Source organism: Streptopelia decaocto (genome assembly GCF_964273445.1).
Source record: "Streptopelia decaocto genome assembly, chromosome: 18".
NCBI classification, from domain to species: Eukaryota; Metazoa; Chordata; class Aves; order Columbiformes; family Columbidae; genus Streptopelia; species Streptopelia decaocto.
Window position 1 is genome coordinate 10,127,794 of NC_138673.1, and position 22,892 is coordinate 10,150,685.

Sequence of the window (22,892 nt, forward strand, 5' to 3'; positions counted from 1 at the left end):
CACCGTGTCTCGGAGTTCATTAACTTCGTTACTGAGATGGTTTGGGGTGAGCTGGGTGCTGGAGCCATCGCTGCAGCCGGGGAGCCCTGGGCCACCCCCCTTCCCCTCTGCGTTCTTGGGCTGCGGATGGAAACGAACCCCGGGAGCACCATCGTGGCCCCACTGGGAGCGCTGCCCTGGGGCACGGCCCTGCCGGTCCCCTGGGAAAACCTCCTGCCAGTCCTTTTAACGTCTCACACGAGGCAGTGGGAACAGGTTCCGCTGGAAGGCGGCAGTCTGGCTGCCGTTGGCTGTTCTGCAAGCGCTTGTTCAGGAACGTGTTCTGTAGGGTCTGAACAGATCAATCAAGGGGCCCAGTGTCTTTATTAAATGCATTTATCCCAAAACTCAACGTTTGCGAGAGTCCGTTGGCTCTGAAGAAAACCAAAAGCAGCAGCAATTGGAAGATGGTAAGGCCCAAAAACCCCTTCTTGAGGAGGGGGCACCCAGGCTTCACTCCCCTAAACCAGTTTATTTTCCATGGAGAGGATGGGAGCGGGTGGGTTCCTTGGCCGGTTGCGCTGGGCTCTGCGGTGCCACCGCACACGGGAAAACCCGCCTTTCCAGATGGTCCTGAGCTCCCCATAGTGCCGCTTTGTTGGGAAACTGAGGGCGATTGTCCGCCCGGAGCCGCTGCAGCTGCCGGCGCAGCCAGGACGGCGCTGCCGCCCGCGCCAGCTGCGCCGGAGCGAGCCCCGGCGCACATCACTGACAGCAGAGAGCTCGGTAAACCCAGCACCGGCGCTGAAATGGAGAGAAAACTTGTGGTTTCTCCTAGAAACCAATTTGGGTTTTCTTGATGGTTTGTTTTGGTTTTTTGAAGAGACTTCTGCTTTAGAACAGGCGGCTCCTTCATTGATCTGCTCGTGTTTGGTTGTGGCGCGAGGTTTCTTACTCCCGATAACAGCCGGATCGTTTTCAGCTGTACAGAAAAATGATTGTAATTGCTAAATGAGCTAAAATAGCTACAGCTTTGGTAAAAGTCCACTATGTAAAATCCCCGCTGCACCTGCGGGGTGAAGAGCGGTCGATCCTGGATTGCCATTGAAACTTGTGAATAGCTGGATTGAAAGATGTATCAAGATTCCGCGAAGTTCCGTGTGTAACAAACGTTCCCCAACGTCTCCCCTGCATGGCGGAGAAGGTGAGCGAGTCCCAGCATGGAGCCTGTTGAACCCAGCGCAGCGTGTGTGTCCTGCGGGGTTTGTCTCACCCTGCGGAGACCGAGAGAGACATGGAGCCCGACGGAGCCAACAGAGCCTGATAGAGCCAACGGATCCCAATGGAGCCCGATGGAGCCGACGGAGCCTGATGGAACCTATGGAGCCTGACGGAGCCCGACGGAACCAATGGAGCCCAACGGAGCCCGATGGAGCCAATGGATCCCAACGGAGCCCGATGGAGCCAAGTCCCCCAAGCTGCAGCCCAGCCTGGCCCGGGGTCCCCTGGCTCACCCCTCCCAGCCGCAGGGCTGCGCATACGCAACAGTTGTAGGGCTATTAATATAATTTTATGCACTAATTTGTGTAATCATTAAAGAGTTGAGAAGGGCATTGTTCGCATGAGTAATTACCTCTGTGTTCTAATAGCTCTAATTCATCCCTTAAGTGAGTTTCACATTTCTATGAGTCAGCTCAGGGTAGAACGTTTTTCTCTAAAGCCCCGTTTCCCGCAGGACTTGGACGCGTTTGCGGAGCCGGTGCCGGAGCCGGTGCCGGTGCCGGGCCATGCCGGTCGGGCCCCGCGGGCGGGTGCTGTGCCCGGCCGTGCCAGCGTGGCCGCGGCGCTGGGCCGGCTCCCGCGCCGGTGCGCTCGCTCCGCGCCAAGAGGCTGCAGAGCGCAGCCGCCTCCAGCGGAAACTTCAAACCCAGATACTTGGCAGTTTGCTGAACTCTGCGTATTTTCCTTCTGACAAAGGGCAGGTCTGTATTTTTCTAGTGATTTTGTTGTTACTGTTTTAAACTCGGGGAAAAGCTTCCTCCGTGCAGCTCTGGCGTGGATTTGGCTCTGCCCGCCCGGAGCACGCCGCTGCCGCCCCTGCTCTGTGCGGATCCGTGGGGCCGGTTCCCGGGGCCGGAGCAGAGCGGCCCCGCTCGCAGGGGTGACAGAGAGGAGCCGGATGCTCATCCCGCTGCATCGGCTGAGCCATGCGGACAAATGCACAAACATTGATTATTTTGGAGCAATCCATAGCTGCCAAATGAGATTAAACAACAGCCAGGTCCCGGAAAAATAAATAAACAGCAAAGAATAAAGAAAATGGGGCAGAGTGTTTGTCCCAGGGGCCCGCAGCCAGCTCGCTGGGTATTAATCCTCACCGCTCCCTTCCCCAAAGGATTTTCGAGCTCTCCGCTGCTGTTAATCGCAGCAGCCTCGCAGGGACGGTAAAGCAGCTTTACCCGCGGTGCCAGCTGCGCGGGAGGCGGGAGCAGCGCCCGGCGCTGCCCGTGTGCCGCTGACACACCAGGGATTAGCGCCAGCATTTCCTCGCCGGCCTGGCCGCTCTAATTCAGCGCCTGTGGGGGTTTTTTCCCCTAAATGCGCCGCCCCAGCGCGCGCCGGGAGAGCCGGGCGGACGGTGGGAAGGGAGCGAGGCAGCCGAGGTTTCCCCGCCGCCCTCGGCCCCGCAGGAATTGTGACTAAAAATGGTCAGCGGTGGTGAAGCGGAGGAGCAGCCGCTGGGAGCCGGTGCACGCTCTGTCTGGGCAACGGTTCAAGTCAAACTTTGGGGATTTCCTGGGCGGACGGTGCCTCGGGCAGGTCGGCGAGCACCCGCCAGCCCTCCCTGAAACATCCCGGTGCAAACCAGAAAACCCTGTAGACCTGCATGTTTTTGTGTAAATCATACACGAAGCATACATAAATCATATAGAAATCATATACAGGGTGTTTAAAAAAGATGGACACGCAGCCTCAAGGTTGGACAGGTCGCACAGGACCCCAAGACTTGGCACTACCCTTGGTCCCCAAGACCCCCACACATTACACCCTGTGACTTTTTCTTGTGGGGAAACATCAAAGAGGGTGGTTTTGTGCCACCGTTATTGACTGATCCAGGTGACCTCAAAATACACTGCCCTAAAGTTTGGTCCATCTCTTGGACACACCCTACATATGCGTAAAACTGGGTATTTGGTGTCGAGCGTGGGCAACGTGCGCTGCTCGGCATCGCTCCCGCTCCGCGCAGCCTCCCAGGGCGTCCCCGCGCGTGTCCCCGTTGGGCGCGTTGTCCCGGTTTTGGGGCCCGGGCAGGCGTTGTGCCGGTGCCGGGGGACGGTGGCCGCGCCAGCAGCGTGTCCCCAGGGCCGGCGCGGTGAGCGGCAGCGACGGCGGCTCTGTGGGAAAAAACTTGTGACGGAGAGAACCAAAATAACAACAAAGGGCTGCTGGGCGCTCGTGGCGCGGGGCGGCTCAAGGTGCCGAGCGGAGATTAGCGCCGGCGCAGCTGAGGACAAGGAGGTCGGAAGAGATAACGCCGCTCTCCCGGCGCGCTGCTGGGCTGGAGATCCCCACGCTCCTCGCCACGCTCCTCACCATGCTGCTCCTCGCCACGCTCCTCGCCACAGCTCACCGGCTGCACCAGCCACACCATCTGGCAGCACCGAGCGTCTCCTGGCGTGTGCCGGGCCGGGGGACGCGGCGGAGCCGGGCGGAGGGGATCCGGCCCTGGCGCTGCCGTGTGCGGGGCAGCAGAGCTCGGGCTGCGGGGACACGGGAGTGGGGATGGTGCTGGATTCACGGGTGGCGAAGATGAGGGAGGGTGGTGGAGGATGAGGGGTCCCATGGCGGGGACCGTTGGGGCACCCGCGGGGAGGGAAGGGTTTCGAGCTGCACGGACCAGGGCTGAACGCCCAGAGTGGCCATAGCGCTCCCGCTTTTCCTGCTGATGGGGACAACGGGCACCCCGGCTCTCGGGGGGCCCTGGGGGTGCTGGGAGCTGTCACGGCTCCATAGGGACCTGAGGTGGCCCCATTGCCAGGACAGCGTGGGGACCCTGTGGCACCGCAACTCCACCGCTGTGGGTGTTGCGCTGGCTTTTCCAGTATCCCCCCGTACCCCCTGCACGCGGCTGCTGCAGCGACGCACGTTCCAAAGTCTGGTGCTGAAAACGTGAAACTGGGCATCGAGCATCATCCAGTCCTCGCCGAGCCCAGCGACGAGGCTCCCGCCCTTCCAGCAGCTTCTCGCTGCTCCTCCATGGATCGGCACCGTGCTTCGCTGCGGTGATTCAGCCGAGCTGGCGGGTAATTTCCTGCATCCTATTTTCCTCTTTTGAAAAGTGGAGCGATCTTTCAGATGTGCTAATTATGAGGAGGAGACGGCGCTTTCCGCAGTGGCAGCGCTCCCGCCAGGCCCTGGGGCAGGCGCAGGCAGGGAGCAGGGCGGAGGATGGATGGAGGGATGGATGGATGGATGGATGGATGGATGGATGGATGGATGGATGGATGGATGGACAGATGTATGGATGGATAGACAGATGTATGGATGGATGGCAGCAGGTTTGCGTGGCAGCAGAGATGACGACTCCGTAGCTGTAGGAAGATTTTATCATCTCTTTTTATCTTCCCTGGTCAGCTGGGGATGGAAGTTGGGGCTGCAAAGAGAGAAACCAGAGAAGACATGAAGCCGGGAAGCAGCTGAAGGGAAAGTGCCCGCAGGGAGCACATTCTCGGCAGTGTCGCTGCAGCTTATTTACACACTCGAGGGCTCTTCAGCCTCATGGAGCTGTGAAACTCAAAGCCCGCTGCGTCGCTCAGGGAGCGGAGCACAAACTGAAAGGGGCTCCTCTAAAGCTGCAATATTTGACAACATTTTCTATTCTTAGCGATGCAGGCACATGCTCGCCGGAGGAACCCGGAGCGCGGCGTGCGGGCAGCAGGGCTGGGGAGGGCGCGTTGCGGGTCCCGGTGAGCAGGGTCGGGGCGCAGCGCTCGCCCAGCGCCACTCGTCCGCTCTACAACCACGGGAGATGCGCAGACAGCAGAAAAGCAAATCATTATTATCACCCTTGTCCCACTACAGCTCCTAAGGCAGAGGGGGCTTCTGCGGGGATCATTGTGTAGAACAGGGAGAGTTCAGATGATCCTCCCGGGCTGGCGGAGGGAGCTCATCGCTCATCCCCTGCCCGGCATCCTGAGCAGGCAGGACAGCTAATGGCGCCTGTGCTAATAGGCACTTTATTAACTGTTTCGTGGCCGTGCGCAGCGGAGGCAGCGGCTCCTCTCTGTACGAGTCGTGCTGTGAATTGGTTTGAGGGGTTACTCGTGAGGGTCGCCCATCCCGCCCGGGGGCGGCAGGAGGCGCGGGGGGCTCAGCGGCAGCGGCGTTGGGCTGTGGCACTGAGGCAGCCCCGGGAGGGTCCCCAAAACCAGCCTCGACCACGGGGCCCTGGCAGCGTCCCCGTCCTCCCCAACAGCGTGGGGAGTGCTGAGGGAGAAAAGAGGGAAGATTTGTGTTGGCAAAGGCGGGAAGAGCAGCCTGGGGATGGTGGTAAACGGGCCACATGGTTCCCGCTGCCCCAGAAATCCCCTCTGCCCGCCCGCCGCGGGGACCCGAGCGCAGCGGGTGCTGCGGGTGCTGCCGCCGGCCCGGCTCAGCCACTCAGGGAGCTGCAAGGTATGAATCAAATAACACAATACTTCAAGCCACCTGTTCTGTGGGTTTGTCCAAAGCAGTGCTGCTTTAATTAAGACGGAGAGTTTACAAATCTAACCTTTGTTTATTCTGCTTTGGGGCATATATAATGTAAATACACGCTTTCAAACACTGTGGCTTCTTATATTTCCAGTTATAATTCTGGGCAAAGGAACATTCGTCAGGTTTGGCATAGACTTGCCCTCTACAAACACAGCTCCTGCGAGCTCTTTTCCCCCCGGGGATTTTCTGCAGCCCTTCGCTCGCTTTGCTCCCACCGCGGCTGTTCTGTCGGCGACCGCTGCTGCGGGACGTGCGGGGTGCGGGGGGGCCGGCGCTGCCGAGGGGAAAGCGGCTCCAGCTCTGCTTCCCTCTCCCCCGACTTCGTAAGACGGCTTTGAGTCTTCTAGGTTTTGTTCCTACATCCCCTCTTGGTTCTTTGGTTGTAAAAACAACAAGAACGTGGAGTTCAGCCTCCTACGTGCTCATCGGGATTTCTTCGATGACTCACCGATATGCTTGGGTAGTTTTCTTAGCCTTTAACTGACGCGAGTGTGAGCCCTTAACAAAGAGAGCTCTGCCAAGTCTCCATTAATAAGCGTTAACAAAAATAACTGATCGACCAGGAGATAACTAACCGGGAGCAGCGCGGTGTCCCCGCTCCGCTGCAGTTTCCTCTGCCGGGGACGGGGTGACGGGCAGGAGCAGGAGAGCTCCCAAAGTGCGGCAGAGCGTCTGCCCAGCACAGCGAGCGCTACCAAACCATTCCGCTCCTTGTTTTTTGGTTTGTTTTCCTTAATCCAGAGCTTCTGCAGAGCAAGGGGGGGGATTTTGCACGTTTCCAGTGCTGCCCAGCGGATGCAGCAGTGTAGAGGTTTGGAGTTTTACCGCGGTGCAGATGGGGCTGGTCCAAACCAAGCAGGTCCCAAATTCCCCGGGGCGGATGGGCTGTCAGAGCCACGGGTGACCCCAGGGGCTCAGGCCCCTCCAGGCAGCCGGTTTCCCCTGGACACACATCCACAAACTTCCCATATCCACAAACTTCACACATCCACAAACTTCCCACATCCACAAACTTCCCATATCCACAAAATTCCCATATCCACAAACTTCACTCTGGGGGCACAGGGCTGAGAAACTATTTTTTTTCCTTTAAATGCAAACAGATTTTGACGTAATCACTTGACTCAAGGGCTGGGTTTTCAAGGAAAAAAGCGAGCGGCTAGCCCGAGAGGCACGGAACGACCGCGAGCGTCACTCCGAACAGAACAACTACTGTTTTGCAACACTCTTGGAAAGTGAAGAAACACTCGGGGAGGGCCAAGGACCAGCACCGCACAGCCAGGTCACTCGCCCAAGGTGGCACAAGGCGACGGCCGAGCTGGGACCCCTGAGGAGCCCAGGGCTGCTGGGTCCCCGTCCCTGCTCCCCCTGCAGCCCCAGCCGCACGCCCAGCCTTGGCTGGGACCGGCCTCTGCATGGTCTGTAACACAGACAAGAAAAACCACCTGGCTCTCCCGTAGGGGAGGAAGTACCATGGGAACCTTCCTTGACACCAGCAGCATTTGGCGCTGCCTGCTGGGGTCCAGCTGCGCGGGACCCTGCGGCCACTCGGCTGCATTTCTTCACACGTTGGCTGCTTTTGGTGAAGCGGGTGCCGCAGCAGCCGAGGCCTCGATGGGCAGCGTGGCTCAGCATGGACGGGGCTGAGCAAAGAGGACTGAATGGAGCCAGGGATGATGATGATGATGATGATGATGATGATGATGATGATGATGATGATCAGTCCCATAAGCCTGTTGTGACCCCCTCCAGTCGCAGGGAAGCCAGCCCTTGCCCCGTGCAGAGGTCTGCTTGCCAAACCCCCTCCTGCTGTGTTTAACCTCCCTCACTCGTGTTTTTCTTGCGCTCACCAAATAGACCCCGGACACCCCTCGGTGCCCCCACACCCCCCCGTGTCCCCCGGGCCGCTGGGGGGGCACACGGAGCCCCCATGGCACGGGGAGCTCAGGGCCCGGTGCTGCCGCTGCCAGGGACGTGCCTGATGTGTATAAACATGTAATTAACGGTAAGTATATACTTAATTGCTTGTGGCTTTGATTTGCATTCAGGTGCTGCGCTGGAGATGCCTGAGATAGAAGCGAACCCGGACGGTTCGCAACTCGGACGGGTGTTGATGGGGAAGGGGGGGCTGCACAGCCGGGCCGGGAGCGCCGCGGGGCGGGTGGCGGGCCCGGGGGAGGCGGCAGCGGCCGCCCGGGCGGGCTGAGGGGCACCCCGGGCGGGCCGAGCGGCACCCCGGGCGGGCCGAGCGGCACCCCGGGCGGGCCGAGCGGCACCCCGGGCGGGCTGAGGGGCACCCCGGGCGACCCCCGGGGCGACCCCGGCGCTCCCCCCGCGCGGGTCCCGGCGCTGCCGCGGGCGGGCGGGGCGGCACGTGCGGGGCCTCCTCCCGCCGCCGGCCCGCACCCGCGGGCGAAGCCGCCCCCCGCCGCCACCGCCCCCGCGGCTCCCTCCCTGCGCGCCGGGCGGGGGCGGCGGGCGGGCGGGGAGGGGAGAAGAGGAGGGCGGGCGGCGCGGGCGGCCCCCGCGGGCCGGGTCGGGGCGCGGCGAGGCGGCGGCGGCCCTGGACACCTCGGCCGCTCCTCCATCTTCTCTCGCCACAGCTCGCCTCGGCTTCCCCAGCCCGGGACCGGCCCATTGCCAGCCCCGCGGGGGGGGCGGCCGGCCCGCCGCGCCGCCCCGGCCCCACCGCCCGCCCCGCCGCCCCGCCGCGCCGCCCCGAGCCCGCCGCCCGCCCCGCGGTGAGGGGAGCGGCGGGGGCGGCGCCGCGGCGGCCCGGGCCCGCGCCGCCCCGCCGGGCCGCCGCGCCGCCGCCTCCCCCCTCTGGGCCGCAGTGGTGCAGCCCGGAGGTTAGCGGAAGCGGCCGCTCGGCGCTGCCATGTTGAGCCGCCGCCGCCGCCGCCGCTTTGTTGTCGGCTCCATGTAGCTGGGGCCCGGGGGAGGGAGGGGGGGACCGCGCCGCCGGAGCCGCCGCCGCCGCCCGCCGAGGGCCGGGACGCCCCCGCCATGGAGGCCAACTGGACCGCGTTCCTCTTTCAGGTGAGGCCCCGCGGCGGCCGGCGCTGCCCGCGCCCCCCCTCCCCTCAGCGGCCGCGGGCGGGCGGCCGCCCCGCCGGGCTCCCCGCTAGGCCGGGGCTGTCAGTCAGCGCCGCCGCCCGGCCTCCCGCCCGCCTCCCCCGGCCCGCGGCGGGGCCCGGCCCGGCCCGGCCCGCCCGGAGCGCCCGCCCGGCCCCGCCGCCGGCTGCGCTTTTCCCTCCTTTCCCTGCTGCACTTTCTCCCGCCCGCCGCCCCCGAGCCCATCGCGCACGGCGCTCGCCGCGCCCCGGGATGCTTTGCCTTGCGTTTTTCCCCTAAAAACAGGGCGACGTTTATATTTTCAGGATTTCTGATTATTTTGCTCTTCCCTCCAAAACCCGAAATAGCTTCTTTTTGTTTGTTTGTTTTGTTTTTTCTCTGTCCCCCCCCGCCAAAAAGAAAAACAACAAAAAAACCCACCCAGCCTTCCACCGAGCTCTAACAAAACCCCGATGGAACAAACACCGTGGCTGGGAGAATAAATTAATCCCTCTTTAAACAGCCTGACTCAGGGGCCGGGTGACGAGGGAGCTTGTTTTCTTTTAAAATAGGACGCGAGCGGGCTGGATTTCTGCAAAAACTGGCGAAATGGTACCGGGAATGGGGAGGAATGGGGACGGGAGAGCATGCAACCCCTCCCTTTGCCAACTGAGTCACAATTTTCCCCCCTTCTGTCTGCGAAAGGCTGACTTAAAAGCACCGCTGTTTATGTAATTCCAAAGAAAATCCAGTGTACCAAAAAAAAAAATCCTCCTTTGGCTTTTGTGAGCCAAGCCCTTTCAGGCCAGATTGTGTTCCGATGCCTCCTGCTCCTTTTGAGCTTGAAAACATAAAATGTGTAATTGCAGCAGGAGGGAAAAAAAAAATAAAGCTCCACACATCACCTTTCTGAAGGTAAAATAATCCTCTTTGCACGCTGGCACTGGCGGTCGCTCGCTCGCTGTCCTCGGAATTAAACCCAAACCCAACCCGTGACACGAGTTTGAGAACCTGAGTTGAATGAATAAATCCGCCAAGAGCGAGCACCATTCCTTTAGAGAGGAAGAATTATTTCCTTGCAAGTACCGAGGGATGAGTCACTCCCTCGGGTGCTCTGGCTCCGAAAACATGCCGGGAATGTTCCGGGAGCCGGTACCGGGAGCTGGGCGCTGGGTTTTCCGCCTTTTCGTGACGAATGCGGGTGATGCCGCGGAGTTTGGCCGAGGTCTCGCGAATTATTTCTCGCTCTAGCGGGCAGTTGTGATTCGCACATAGGCAACTTCACGCTAAGAAGTTAATCTCCTTAGTTTAGGGCCATCTCCCTCCGAGTTGGGGCTGGTTTATCGCCTTTCTGCCTCCCAGGCTCACAGCTGAGCGTTTTCCAGGGGAAATCGTTCGCAGGCTGGTGGTTTGGTATTGCAGCAACCCCGGCCAGAAATGCCAAGTAATACTTTCAAGTACGTGTCCAGCTTCTTGCTGCTCGCCTTTATTTTTGTGAAGGGTTCTGTATTTTGAAAGAGCGATGTCACACTTTGATTTAGGAGAAGGCTTTGCTGCTTTTAATTAAGGAGTCAGCAGTTCACTCTCCTAACGTACTCAGCTATGTGTGACTTGGAAGCATCTTCATAAAACTGTGACGTGGAAATTTTCCTCTTGATTTTTTTCCCCCCCTCCTCCCCAAATAATAAAGCTTTAAGATCTCACAATAAATGCTGAATATTGTTTCTCGAGTCGTTTTGTTAAAACCAACGATTTGGGGTGCGAGCATCCTGATGCACCTGGCAGAAAGCACCCTTAAGATAGTCCTGATGGGACTTTAGTTTTTCTTCTTCCCCTTCTCATCAGCAGCCAAGATCCAACCAGTCCGTTAAAACTAGCAATAAAAAGTGGATTTCAAAGCCCCTCCCGGCCCTCCTCCCCGGTATCAGTTAAATAACAAATACGAGCAACTGAATACACACGCTGGTTCTTTGCGGGGGGGAGTTTTGCCAAGTGTGTGTTTCAGCTGTGACGGGGTTTCTAAGGGACAGTTGAATAAGCGGTGTGTAAAGCTGTAATTTTTAGCAAAATGTTTTTAGAGGAGGTTCCAACGTTTTAATTTTAGTCTTGCTAGCAATGGGATACGTGCCTGTAAATTGCCCCTTCCAAATAAAGCTGTTTGATTGTGTTGAGGTGGCATTTTGATGAATTGTATCTTTTTAAAGAAACAATTGTGACACTGAATAAGCAGCTCCTGTTTGGATCTTATTAGTCCCTGAAATGAGTATTTGGAAAACCACTTTTAATATCTCCTCGGAAAGTGAAAGTTGTATTTGTTAATGTGAGGAGGACTCATCCATCAAACGGAGCGTTCAAGATATGACTCATGCTAATTTGTTGCTCTCACATTAAGGCTGGAGCGCAAAAATATTTTAGCCTCTGGCACTGGAAGTTCACGGTGCCACATCCTACCACTTCGGGTCATGAATTACAGTATTTTGTTGTTTACTGCTCCCCAGGAAAGAAAAAACTAGTGATAGGACGAGGATATTTTGCAGGAGAGCCTGTCCCAGGCGATCAAAATATCGCAAAAATGTTGACTTGCCGTGACTGCTGGGTCAAGTGAAGCCGTGGTCTGTGCCTGAATAAAACCGGCTCGTGAAAGGCGTGCAGCAGGTGCCGCCTTCCCTCCTCGAACAGGGACTTAAAAAGCACTGCCCGAGCCTTTTTGAACGGGCTGGGGCGCAGGCAGCCCCTGGAAACTGAGGCACGGGGCGCGTGGCGGAGGCTTCGTTAGAGACAGCGCTGCTAATGACGCTGCCTGCCTGGGAACCCAGATAAGCAGGCTTACATAAGCAGTGGCTTCCCAGCCTGTGGCCTGATGAATATACATTGTTTTATGGCCACCGTCTCTATCGGTTCTGTAGGAATAAGTGCATCGTTACCTTGAAGTGCTGATGATTCTTTAAGGCTTAAAAATATCCATGAACTGCATAAGTTTGAACCTTGTCCAAAGGATTTGGGCTCTATTATCCGATCTGCGAGCTCTGCCTTTGAAACTGTATCTCTGGAGCTATCCTTAGGTGCTCTTAAGTGTCTTCTGATGCAGTTTAACAACATTGTTTAATGCTTATTTAAAGTTGGCTGAAAAGCATTTCAGAATTTTTTAAAATTAAAGTTGTGTTTACGGAGGCAACTTGCTCAATATTGTACTTTCTACGTGTATTGTGCATACTCTATTCTTTTTATGCAATGTAGGTGTCTCAGTCACTTTTTTAAGAACATGGAAAACTAAATGGTTGAAAATGCACAGTTGTCACTGAAGCCTGGCAGAAGTTTAGCGGAGAGGCTGGAGCTGGGGCCGTGCCCTGATTTAGCAGCGCAGCCTCCAGGAGAGTTCAGCGTTGGACTCTTCAGCAGCCGCTGCTGCAAACCGGCCCCTCGGGCTGGTGCTTGAGGTGGCTGCTGGGTGTGGAAACACTCAGCTTACCTGTTGCATCCCAAGCTCCGGCAGAGATGGGACGTAAACCACAGGTGAAAGCGGACAGGCTGGCCTGGTTCCTAACGATTCCGGCGAGTTTTGTCTCTTGTTCTCACACCGAATCTGGGATTTCTCCCGTGAACCGTTTTCCTGTCAGATAGGCTTGAGGTGTTAGGGAGCACGTATTCGTACCCACGTGTTCTAGTGTTTGTGTCCGCCGGTGGCTTTTATCCAAAGGTCGCCTGCCAAAGGAGCGGCTGCAGCTGCGCGCCGGGAGAGTCGCGCCCAGGTGGCTGGAGCTGCTGCCGTCGGGAAGGGCGAAGCGGCCGGAGCTTGGATGCAACTGAGAAAAAGTCCCAAAGTGAGCTTCTAGAAATACTGTCGTCTCCAAAGGACGCGATGAAATGGATTCAGTATTAGCCTGAGTGTGCTTCATAACGCTATGCATCCTCAACTGATGTAAAGGTAGCCGAGTTGGGGGTCCCAAGCCAGCGCAGCGTTTTATTCATCTCTCGCAGCCTCGAGTTGCGTTGTTTTGTGAAGGGAACCGTAGGGAAGAAGTCCTGGAAGGCGGCAGAGCTGATCTAACGGGAACACAAGTTTCCTCAAGCTCAGCTTCAGACCTGGCACGCTGCGTTAGTGACGAGACCGATTTAAAACTGGTCTGATGAGACTGAGGCACATCTTGAATACAGATGCGCTTAAACTGGCTTAAGGTGCTAGAGTGATTTATTTTAATGCTCCATTAGGCTGAATTGGTCTGTGTGGTTTCTAAACCACTTTAAATTTGTATCTGCCAGGGTTTTGTCCCAGTCTGACTGCAGGAGTTTTAATAACAGCGTTTTCCGCCCCAGCGCGGTGCGGAGCTCTGCTGGGCGGTGGTTGCCGGGGCAGGCTGGCGGGGTCCCCTCTGCCCCCTCCCTGCAGCTTCTCCCTCTGATTCCCCAGCTCACATCAGCTGGTCTTGGCTGTTTCGAAATGGCTCCGAGGGCTTTTTTTTACCCCCAACCCCGCCACTGTGTTCTCCAGCATCTCTAGATGTCTCCCAGTGCTTATCGATTAGCTTCTCTTCCTATCAAGAAGAAAAAGAACATGTCGCTATTCTTATTAGTTTCCAGACGCAAAGAGCACAGTGGTCAGTGTATAAATGTGGCGGGAACCTGCTAAATATAGAAACGTGGCTTTAGACGGTTCTCGATTGGTGTTGCTTTGGTTTCAGTGCTAACACACTGGCTTGAATATGTTGTTCAAATAAGGTGCTTTATTGCATCCTGGCTCTCTGTGCTTGCAGTTTAATTCTCAGTGTGCACTAAGCTGGGCTTTAAGGTGGGGCATTATGTTGCAACTCCCATCAGTACATTCATAGGCTCCAAAGATAGTCTCAAGGTGGCATCTGATATGATCATTATCAAAACAAGTTATCTGTTATGTAAAGATCAAAAGCTGTGTTAGTAAAAGATCTGACAAGCACCTAGTTGTTTTTCCTAAGAAGTGTTGCCCTCCAGAAACTTAATAATGATTTGATTGTTCGGTGCGTGCCATCCTGCGCTTTCCACAGAACCTGCACGGTGAATGCATTTGAAGCGCGAGCGGTTTATCCTGTCCAAACCCCAAATTATGTAACCTTTTCCAGTCGCTACTTCAATGGCTTTTGCTCTAGAATGTGCTTTCCTGTAGTGTGTAAATGTTCTCACCGTGTCAGAGTGAGCACCCATCAATAGAATTTAAGTGTGAATGTTTGGTTTTAGGCACACGAAGCCTCACATCACCAACAGCAGGCAGCACAGAACAGTTTGTTGCCTCTCCTGAGCTCTGCTGTTGAGCCACCCGATCAGAAGCCGATTCTGCCCTTACCAATAACGCAGAAACCTCAACCTGCACCAGAAACATTAAAGGATGCTATTGTTGGGATTAAAAAGGAAAAACCTAAAACCTCCTTTGTGTGCACTTACTGCAGCAAAGCTTTCAGGGACAGCTACCATTTGAGGCGTCACGAGTCCTGCCACACAGGGATAAAGTTAGTGTCACGGCCAAAGAAAACTCCCACCACAATGGTGCCCCTTATCTCGACCATCGCTGGTGACAACAGCCGAAGTTCATTGGTTTCGACCATCGCAGGCATCCTGTCCACAGTCACTACGTCTTCCTCTGCCACCAACCCCAGCAGTAGCGCCGGTGCAACGGCTATGGCGGTCACTCCCACGGTCAAGAAGCCCAGCAAGCCCGTTAAGAAGAACCACGCTTGTGAGATGTGCGGAAAGGCCTTCAGGGATGTCTACCACCTCAACCGGCACAAGCTGTCCCACTCGGACGAAAAACCCTTTGAATGTCCAATTTGCAATCAGCGCTTCAAGAGGAAGGATCGCATGACCTACCACGTGAGGTCTCACGAAGGTGGCATCACGAAACCCTACACCTGTGGTGTTTGTGGAAAAGGCTTCTCGAGGTACCATGTAGAAAATCCCAGGCGAGCTCAAGTATTGGCTTTTCATAACCAAGAAGGGTTAAGCTATCATAGCGAGGGGCTAGGAGAACCAGACATCTTAGAAGATTGGTGAGGGGATAAAGAGCCTTGTTTACCTCTAGGGTGTGGGTCTCGGTCTGAGCCAGATTGGCAGTGGCCAAAAGCGCTCGCTCTTTTACGAGAGTGTTTTGAAATGATTTCGCGACCTTACCCAGGTCCCGTAGGACACGTGTCTGTGTCGCTGGTGGTGACCACAGAGCCCCTTGACCAGCCTTTGCGAAGGTCCATGGCCGAAGGGGGCACGGCAGGCAAACCGTCCCCTTGTCCCGTAGCAGGGCTGGGTGTGCGGGCAGAGCGCTGCGGGGGAGCTCGCATTGCTGCTGCCTCTGGTGAAAATACCTGTGCTTGCAACACAGCAAACTGCAACCTGTAGAGCTGTTGATCTGTCACCTTTACACACGGTACGACCCAACGTACCATTTTCAGGTGTGTAAGAAGCACGCGGTTCAGTTTTAAACTGCAGGCTGGGTCTCAGTGTAACCATGTGTTACTCAAGCTGAAAGCCACTGCGGGGGCACTGGGCCGGGGCTGCGAGGGGCGGGCAGTGCAGCGTTCAGCACCGCTGCCCGAGTGTCCTTACTGTGTATTTGTAACAATATGCATTTTCTGTTCCTCTCTTTTTTTTTGCAGGCCTGATCATTTAAGCTGTCACGTTAAACATGTTCACTCAACAGAGAGACCCTTCAAATGCCAAGTAAGGGCTAAAATGATTTATTAAGAACAATATGTTGTTGTATTGTTAGATTCTCAGGTGAATAATCTTTTCAGAACTGTACTTGCTCCTGGAGTTTTCTTTGGAAAGCTCGTTTAGGAATAAAGTTGCATCCGCCTTACGTAGCAGCAGCACTGTAGTTCTGATGTAAGTGTAGAGGCAATTTAAAAGGATGCTGTGGCTACTTTTTTAGGAAGATTAGCGGCATTTTGCTCTCTTGGAGAACAATACAGGTATGCTGTTTTAGCGTAAGCTTAACGTAGTATTAGAATTGTAACAGCGTCCTCAGCTCAGGGCTGATGACTGGAGTAATGTGTGCAATGTGGTTTTCAGCAAATTTCAATTAAATATGTTTCTCAATATACCCATTATTTAAAATGGATCGGAATGGTTGATTCTGGATCTGTTATTTAAAGCAAGTTGTCGTAAGTTGATGACTTGAATATAAGACAAATAACTTGACTGCCCTTGAACAATTAACTGTTTTGCTTGGAATATCCATGCTTGTACTAGCCTGTGTTTTAGTGACTCATCATATTCAATAAATGTCTTGTGTAAAATGATAGTGTTAGAAAAAGGTTTCATTTCCTTCTTCTGATTTCGATAGGAACAGGAGTAATTGAGCAACTTAAGATATCAAGTTCGGATTTGTGCAGTAAAAATATTATCGAAACACAACTTTGCCCGTTGTAGAGTTTTTTAATAAGCTACCTCCCGTTTTGGTAGGGACGGCAAGTCGCTGTTTGAAGAAAGGTCAGCTAGTATGGAGTATGATTTTGGCCTGAGTGTCTCAGAAGCCAACTTCCATTTTCAGTCTCTGTTCAGCAGTTTGATTTTGATTTCTCTGTCAATGCAGATAGAACCTAAGGTTGTCAGTATCCTTAGGATATTGTTTGCACCTACGAGGTAAACCAGGCTTACAGTGGGCATGTAATTCATGTGCTGATGCTGTCTGTGCTTCAAGTGTAACTCTTGTCCTTCGTCTAGACGTGCACTGCTGCCTTTGCCACCAAAGACAGACTGCGGACACACATGGTGCGCCATGAAGGAAAGGTATCGTGTAATATCTGTGGTAAACTTCTGAGTGCAGCATATATCACCAGCCACTTAAAGACACACGGGCAGAGCCAAAGTATCAACTGTAATACCTGTAAACAAGGCATCAATAAAAGTAGGTGAACGTTTTAAAAACATTTCTAATAACAATGTGTTTGCAAAGGGAATTGCCTTTGGTGATGTTAAAATGCAAAACCATGCCCATCAGTCTGGGTATTTGCACCTATTAAAAATAGATATTTGATAACAGGATCTTCTTCAGCTGAAGAAATTGGCATATGCGGAATGAGTTTGCTGCTAGACTGTGCTCGTATCCCTTAGGAATGCCCTGCACTTTGTGAGAATAACCCATCTCTTGCAGAAAAGAGTTCCCAGGTTTTCTCAGCTTCCAAGTTCAGTGCTGCTCCTGAACTGTACAGGCCTACAAGTCCAACAGATGACTCTGAAGTTTTTAGAATATTTAAGAACTGCTAAGATCTGCCACGTTTGAAGTTTGGAGCCTCATCTAAAGCTCATCAAAATTAGGAGAAAGATTTCTCTGCTTTCTCTGAGCTTTTCCCTGGGGCTCAATGATTCCGTTGGCAGTAGCGGACAAGAAAAGCATTTAAATCCAGCCCTGATACGTTTGGGGCGTTCGTGGCATCTGGCGGGCGGTGTGCAGTTCAGATGAGGTGGTTGTGATAGTTCCTTCTCGTCTCAAGCCCTGTGGAAGTGCTGCAGCCTGAACCTGGGAGTGCCCAGTGAGCAAATGAAGACCTGACTTTCAAATCTTCCCTATTAAAATACCTGTAACTTAAGTTCACCCACATGGTCAGTGATACAAGATGGGTTTTCAGAGCAATCAAGAGGGAGAAGTAAGGAATATCTTTGGAAACTTTGTCCTTAAAGCGTTTTAAACAGTATTAATTTACAACATCTTTTCAGTTCCTGTTACTCCTGCATAATTTGAAGGTACCGGGAATGTCTAAAATGCCTGATTGTTGAGCTTAAACTGAACTTTGGATGTGAAGTATTTTTCGAGGGGTAGGGTTACAGCTCTGGCTCCTCCGCCGGTTCGGTGGTGCTAAGCCAGTTCACGAGGCATTTACAGCAGTTGCTAGAGGTGCAAATGACGAGCTGTAATGTGGCCAGAGAGTAGTAACATGCTGTTCTGTGTGGTAGATGTAATTTAAACATTTTTGACAATGAAAGCAGACTTATATTTTGGAGTTTAGATCTTGGAAAAGTAGTTTTTATAAAACATAGAATTAATTATATTTTTAAGCACCGTTTTTAAGCACCTCTTGTGATTTTTGCTCTTGGAATCCTGCGAGATTCCACTCACTCTTTATGGAAGAAGCCTTTCTCATCTCAGCAGAAAACAGAGTAACTTTTCAAGGTGAATTTGTGTTCTTACTTAATTGGCATAGCATGCATGAGTGAAGAGACCAGCAATCAGAAGCAGCAACAGCAGCAGCAACAGCAGCAGCAACAACAACAGCAGCAGCAGCAACAACAACAACAACAGCAACAGCAGCAGCAGCAGCAACAGCAGCAGCAGCAGCAACATGTCACAAGTTGGCCAGGAAAGCAGGTAGAGACCCTGAGGTTGTGGGAAGAGGCCGTCAAAGCCAGGAAGAAAGGTAAAATAAACCAGTATTTTCCGTCTTGATTTTGTAAGACACTGAAGTTAGCAGGTGTGTAGGGAGTTTAAGGTGTCAGAATAGGATATCTTACGTGAAAATGTCATTCTCAGTGTTAGAAGTCATAGGTAAAAGGTAGTGGGAGGATAACAAGACCAAAATTAAGGCTGTTGTAAATGAGCTCCTCATTACTTACTTCCCTCTGCTCTCTGTGCTTGCGTGTGTACGTAGCTGTCATCAATCACAACGGGATGTTTGTGCCTGCTCCGAGGCAAGAGTGTGTTTTTGTTGCCTTGCATGTGGTTTGTAGCTGTGTTTATGCATATTTACCCTTGTTAACTTGTGTGTATATATATATATGTATATATACACACGCCACACCCTCTGGTGTTGCATCAGCAGCAGTTTGCATGCAGGTGCTTTCTGTGTCCCTTTCATCTTTTCTTTGCCAGTTGATTCCATTCGCTTTAGCATCACATAACTGTCTGTTTGGAACTCAGACTTGACTCCTCTCTCTGCTTCATTACAAAGTCAACTAAGAGGTGATGATGTTTTTCCTTATTGCTGCTCCCAGCTCACTCTCACCTGTGCTGCTGCACCGGAGGCTGAACAGCCTCCGATTGTTGGTCAGTGTGTCAGCTTTGTGAAGAACACGTTGCTTCAGTGTAGTGTCGTTAGGGTTACAGCAGTTTAGTCTCAACAATTTGATTTCTAATGCCTATCATGTGACTCGTGGATTTACATGTTTTAGCCAAAGTTCTTAGTGACCACTTACTGTTTTTAACCAGCTGTTTTTAGTAATAAATGTTTTTGACTCACCTTATTTTTTTCTTTTCTCCTGAACTTTTCCGTTTCTTCACTCTTGTTTTTCTTTTCTAGGTCTTGTTTGTGTGTTAGGCTGCTAGCTCCTTTCGCCTTGATTGTTATTCCAGTTGAATTCTGTGATCAGACAGTATAGAACAGCTTATTCATGTTACAATGCAGTGATAACAGAAACGTTAAATGTCATCAGGCCACTAAATAGACGACGCAAATGGGTGTCAGATTTAGCAAATCCTGCTTGTTCCTTCCTACTGTGTCTTGTTCCCTCTTCCCTGTCTGACTGAGATTACTGGCTGTAGTTTAAGAGGAGCAGCGGTTTTGGACAGAAGGGCAGGTGAGGGAGGCGGGCGGGGGGAAGTGTGTTCAGACTGATGTTAGTTTGATTTAATTGGGGCAGGGGCTGGAATGTGTCTCTGCGTGTTCTGTGCTTGGCAGGCGAAGCCAGACCAGTCAGTGCCAGTGCTGCTGCTTCTCCTCTGCTAGTGCCGCCTCTTGTGTTGGCTTTACAACACTAGATGGGATTTTTTTTTTAGTCTAATATGATTTATTTTCACTTTTTTTTTTTTTTTTATTCTTTCCCTTCCTTTCCACCCCTCCTAGATATGGACTTTGAAGAACCAACAGTAACCCTTGAGTGGGGCTAATGTTGCTTTCAAAGTTAACTCTGTCTTGGTTCATTTGTCTTGCCCCAGTGGACTCTTTGCTCCTGGCTTAACCTCCTGAAACGCGGTCTAGACTGAGCTTGGTGTCCTACCCTACAAATGCGGAATAAGACACGACTCAGACGTGCCGTAGCGTTGATGTAGAATGTATTTTTGTTGGTTTCTCTAGCAGTCATCCCTCCCCTTTTCCCGCTTCTCTTTTTGGAGCCTCCCAGAAGGGCAGAGCCGGCAGGTGGTGCTGACGGATGCCCGGTGATCCCGCCGCCCGGACGCTGCCCGGGGCCCAGCCACCCGCTCTGCCTTCCGCGGCACTTAATGCCCGCTTACCGCAAACAGAGTCACCAAAAGCACAGACCTAAAAACCACAGAGCAGCTGAGTGTGGAGCTGTAGCGGGTGCGAAAGCTGAGGAGATAATGGGGGCTGAAAGATGTACTGACTGGGTAGCCGCAAAAACTGTTAAGTAGAAGTACTGTGATCAGTGGAACGATTTAGTAGCAATAATTAAGACTGAAAGAAGCAGGTGAATATTGAAACGGGCTTTGCTTATCAGTCCCTAATAATGACTTTTTAAAACCTTCACAGAATGTCAGTTCACCTTTGAGAAGGCTATAGAGTACGTACCATTCGGTATGTACACTCTCTCCTCTATTTATAATGTTCCTCTTGGGAGGATTTTTTTGATTGTACGATACTGTTTTTGTGAACATCGAAACCCTCTTTATAAGACAACCTCGCTTGATTTCTCAGGGAAAAAATATTGCATTGAAATGAACTGCATGAGAGTTTGTATTTCTTGTAGGCTATAGAATGTTAACAGTTTTAACTTACTAATAATTCTAAAGAAAATTATTTGAGAATTTGTACCTGTTCTTGTTTGGGTTTTGTTTTTGGTTTTGTTCTTGTTTTATTTTTAAATCTTGTCCATGATTTTTCATGTGTTAAAAACTTTTTGTCTCTTTATGTCTCATTTTTAGAAGCTGCTAACTTGTGCCAAACCTCCACTGCTGCTACTACGCCTGTGACTCTTACTACTCCATTCAATATAACGTCCTCTGTGGCTTCTGGGACTATCACAAACCCAGTCACAGTGGCAGCTGCAATGAGCATGAGAAGTCCAGTAAATGTATCAAGTGCAGTTAATATATCCAGCCCGATGAACCTAGGGCATCCTGTAACTATAACCAGTCCATTGTCCATGACATCTCCATTAACGCTCACCACACCAGTCAATTTACCCACCCCAGTAACGGCTCCAGTGAACATAGCGCACCCCGTCACCATAACGTCCCCCATGAACCTCCCCACGCCCATGACGCTGGCGGGTCCCCTCAACATCGCCATGCGGCCGGTGGAGAGCATGCCCTTCCTGCCCCAGGCCCTGCCCACCTCTCCCCCCTGGTAAAGAACTCCTCAACAGTATTAAAAAAGGATTAAAATGGAATCCTTACCAGCAGTTCTTTTTTTGGGTTTCGTTTGGTTGGGGTTCTTTTTTTGTTTGTTTTTTTTTTGTTTTGTTTTAGTTAATAATAAATTCAGACTAAGACACTGGGGCAACAAGCACCATCGGAGACCGTAGTAGCATCTTCCTTCCCCTGTTGATTTGGCTCACGTGGTTCAAACTTGAGTTTCACTGGAGCACTTCATTTAAAGTAAGTTTTACCTTTTAGCTGACTGATGCTGAGTTAGAGCAGATGCTTATTTGCCAGAGTTAAAAAAAAAAAAGTTATTAAAAAGACAGTTGTATGTTTTATCCCCCAAATTTTAACGTAGAAGATGATTTGACTCTAAACACTAGCGAAGAGCCCTCTGTGTGTTTAGCAGAGCGGATGGCTCCTTTTGACTCGCCAGCCCTTCAGTCGCTGTTCCGGAGCTAGTGTAGAATCTTTGTCTGTGTTGATGTTTTGTTTTGGTTTTGTTTTGTTTCTTTTTTAATGAGTAAATGCATTACAATGTTGTCATTAAAAAAAAAAAAATGCATTTTGGAGAAAATATGCATTTTACCTTTGGGAATATGATAATTTCAGGCAGCATTCCCTATGGGAAAGGTGATACCAGCTCTGATATGCAAAGCATATGATAACTTATCATTCTAACTTCAACATATAATAGGGATTGTGACCTGATATTTGGAGATGTAAATATTACCCAACATATTACCCTAAGGGAATATAGCATTGTAGTCAACATTTTTTAAAAAAAAACTTATTGTTTGGTGAGAAACAGCCATGGCTGACAGAAGAGGAGTTGAAATGTATGTACACATGGTCTCTCAACAGTCAGACCCCTATGGGACTCTTATCTAGGAGCAAAAGGAGTGCTTTGGAACTTAAGAAATCTTGCTTTAAGCTGGAAGATTCTGGAGGCCCGGGGTGTGATTTTTACGCCCTGCGCCTCCCGGGCAGAGCCTGCTGGTGGTGCAGCAGGGGACAGACGTGTTAGTTGTTCACTAGAAGTTTTGTCTTATATTAAATTGTATACAGTTTTTATTCTAACCACTAACTAGGTAGGATGCCCCTCCAGGACAAGCAGAGAGCGTCTTTTAATTTCTCCCCTATTTCTTAATCAAGTGTTGTGCAAATCTGTTCAACTTTGTAAATATTTGCAAACATCATCATTTTTACGTTATTCTTCTCTTGTGTTAACACATTTCTATCAATTTGTGGGAGTTCTGGGGTGATGGTTCGAACTACCCAGCCCAGAACTCCGCAAATGGTCACACATGTTTAAGCTACATGTGCTTTTTATTTCTTAACCTGTTTATCTGTACATAAAGTAGAAAGCAAAATCTAGGGAGACAGATATACTTTTTAGACTATCATGTCACATATTCACGTTTTTAAAACTTTGTTTTAAAAAAATAAAACACCCTAAACCCAAGACTCTACATTAAAAAAAAAAGAGAAAACAAAAGCCAGTTGAGCTGTTTTTCTGTGAACGGAGTTGGAGCTGTGGAGCGGCGGAGCCGAGCAGCCGCGCGCGTCTCCGGCGCCGGCAGCAGCGCCGGCAGCACAGGTTGCCGGGCCGCGGGCTCCGGTGACAGGTGTCTGTGTCACCGCGGGAAAGCGGTCGAGGGGCTTGGACTGCAGAGCAAAACAAAAACAAAAAACCGAAAAAAAAATAGAGCTTAGTGTAAAATAATTTTATAAATGATCTTTTGTACTTTAGGACATCAAATTGTACAACTTTTGTATATATAAAAGCTTAGGAACTTTCTGTTTAGCAGAAAGGAAACACATTCCTACA

At 52.0% G+C, this 22,892-nt stretch overlaps 1 protein-coding gene across 4 annotated transcripts; it reads left to right on the plus strand.

Annotated features, from left to right (window-relative positions):
- The first annotated feature begins 8,536 nt into the window (after window positions 1-8,536).
- VEZF1 (vascular endothelial zinc finger 1) lies at window positions 8,537-22,787 on the plus strand. Of its 4 annotated transcripts, none has more exons than XM_082068834.1 (7): window positions 8,540-8,775; window positions 13,999-14,804; window positions 15,405-15,468; window positions 16,474-16,657; window positions 17,952-18,164; window positions 20,232-20,276; window positions 20,624-22,787. In XM_082068834.1, exons 1-7 carry the CDS (start codon window positions 8,743-8,745, stop codon window positions 21,049-21,051), a joined length of 1,773 nt encoding a protein of 590 aa, XP_081924960.1. In that variant the 5' UTR covers window positions 8,540-8,742; the 3' UTR covers window positions 21,052-22,787. The 4 variants fall into 4 exon arrangements, with proteins under 4 accessions (XP_081924961.1, XP_081924960.1, XP_081924963.1 ...); XM_082068836.1 differs by having other exon boundaries at window positions 8,544-8,775; window positions 13,999-14,696; XM_082068835.1 differs by lacking the exon at window positions 20,232-20,276 and having other exon boundaries at window positions 8,537-8,775.
- The last annotated feature ends 105 nt before the right edge of the window (window positions 22,788-22,892 follow it).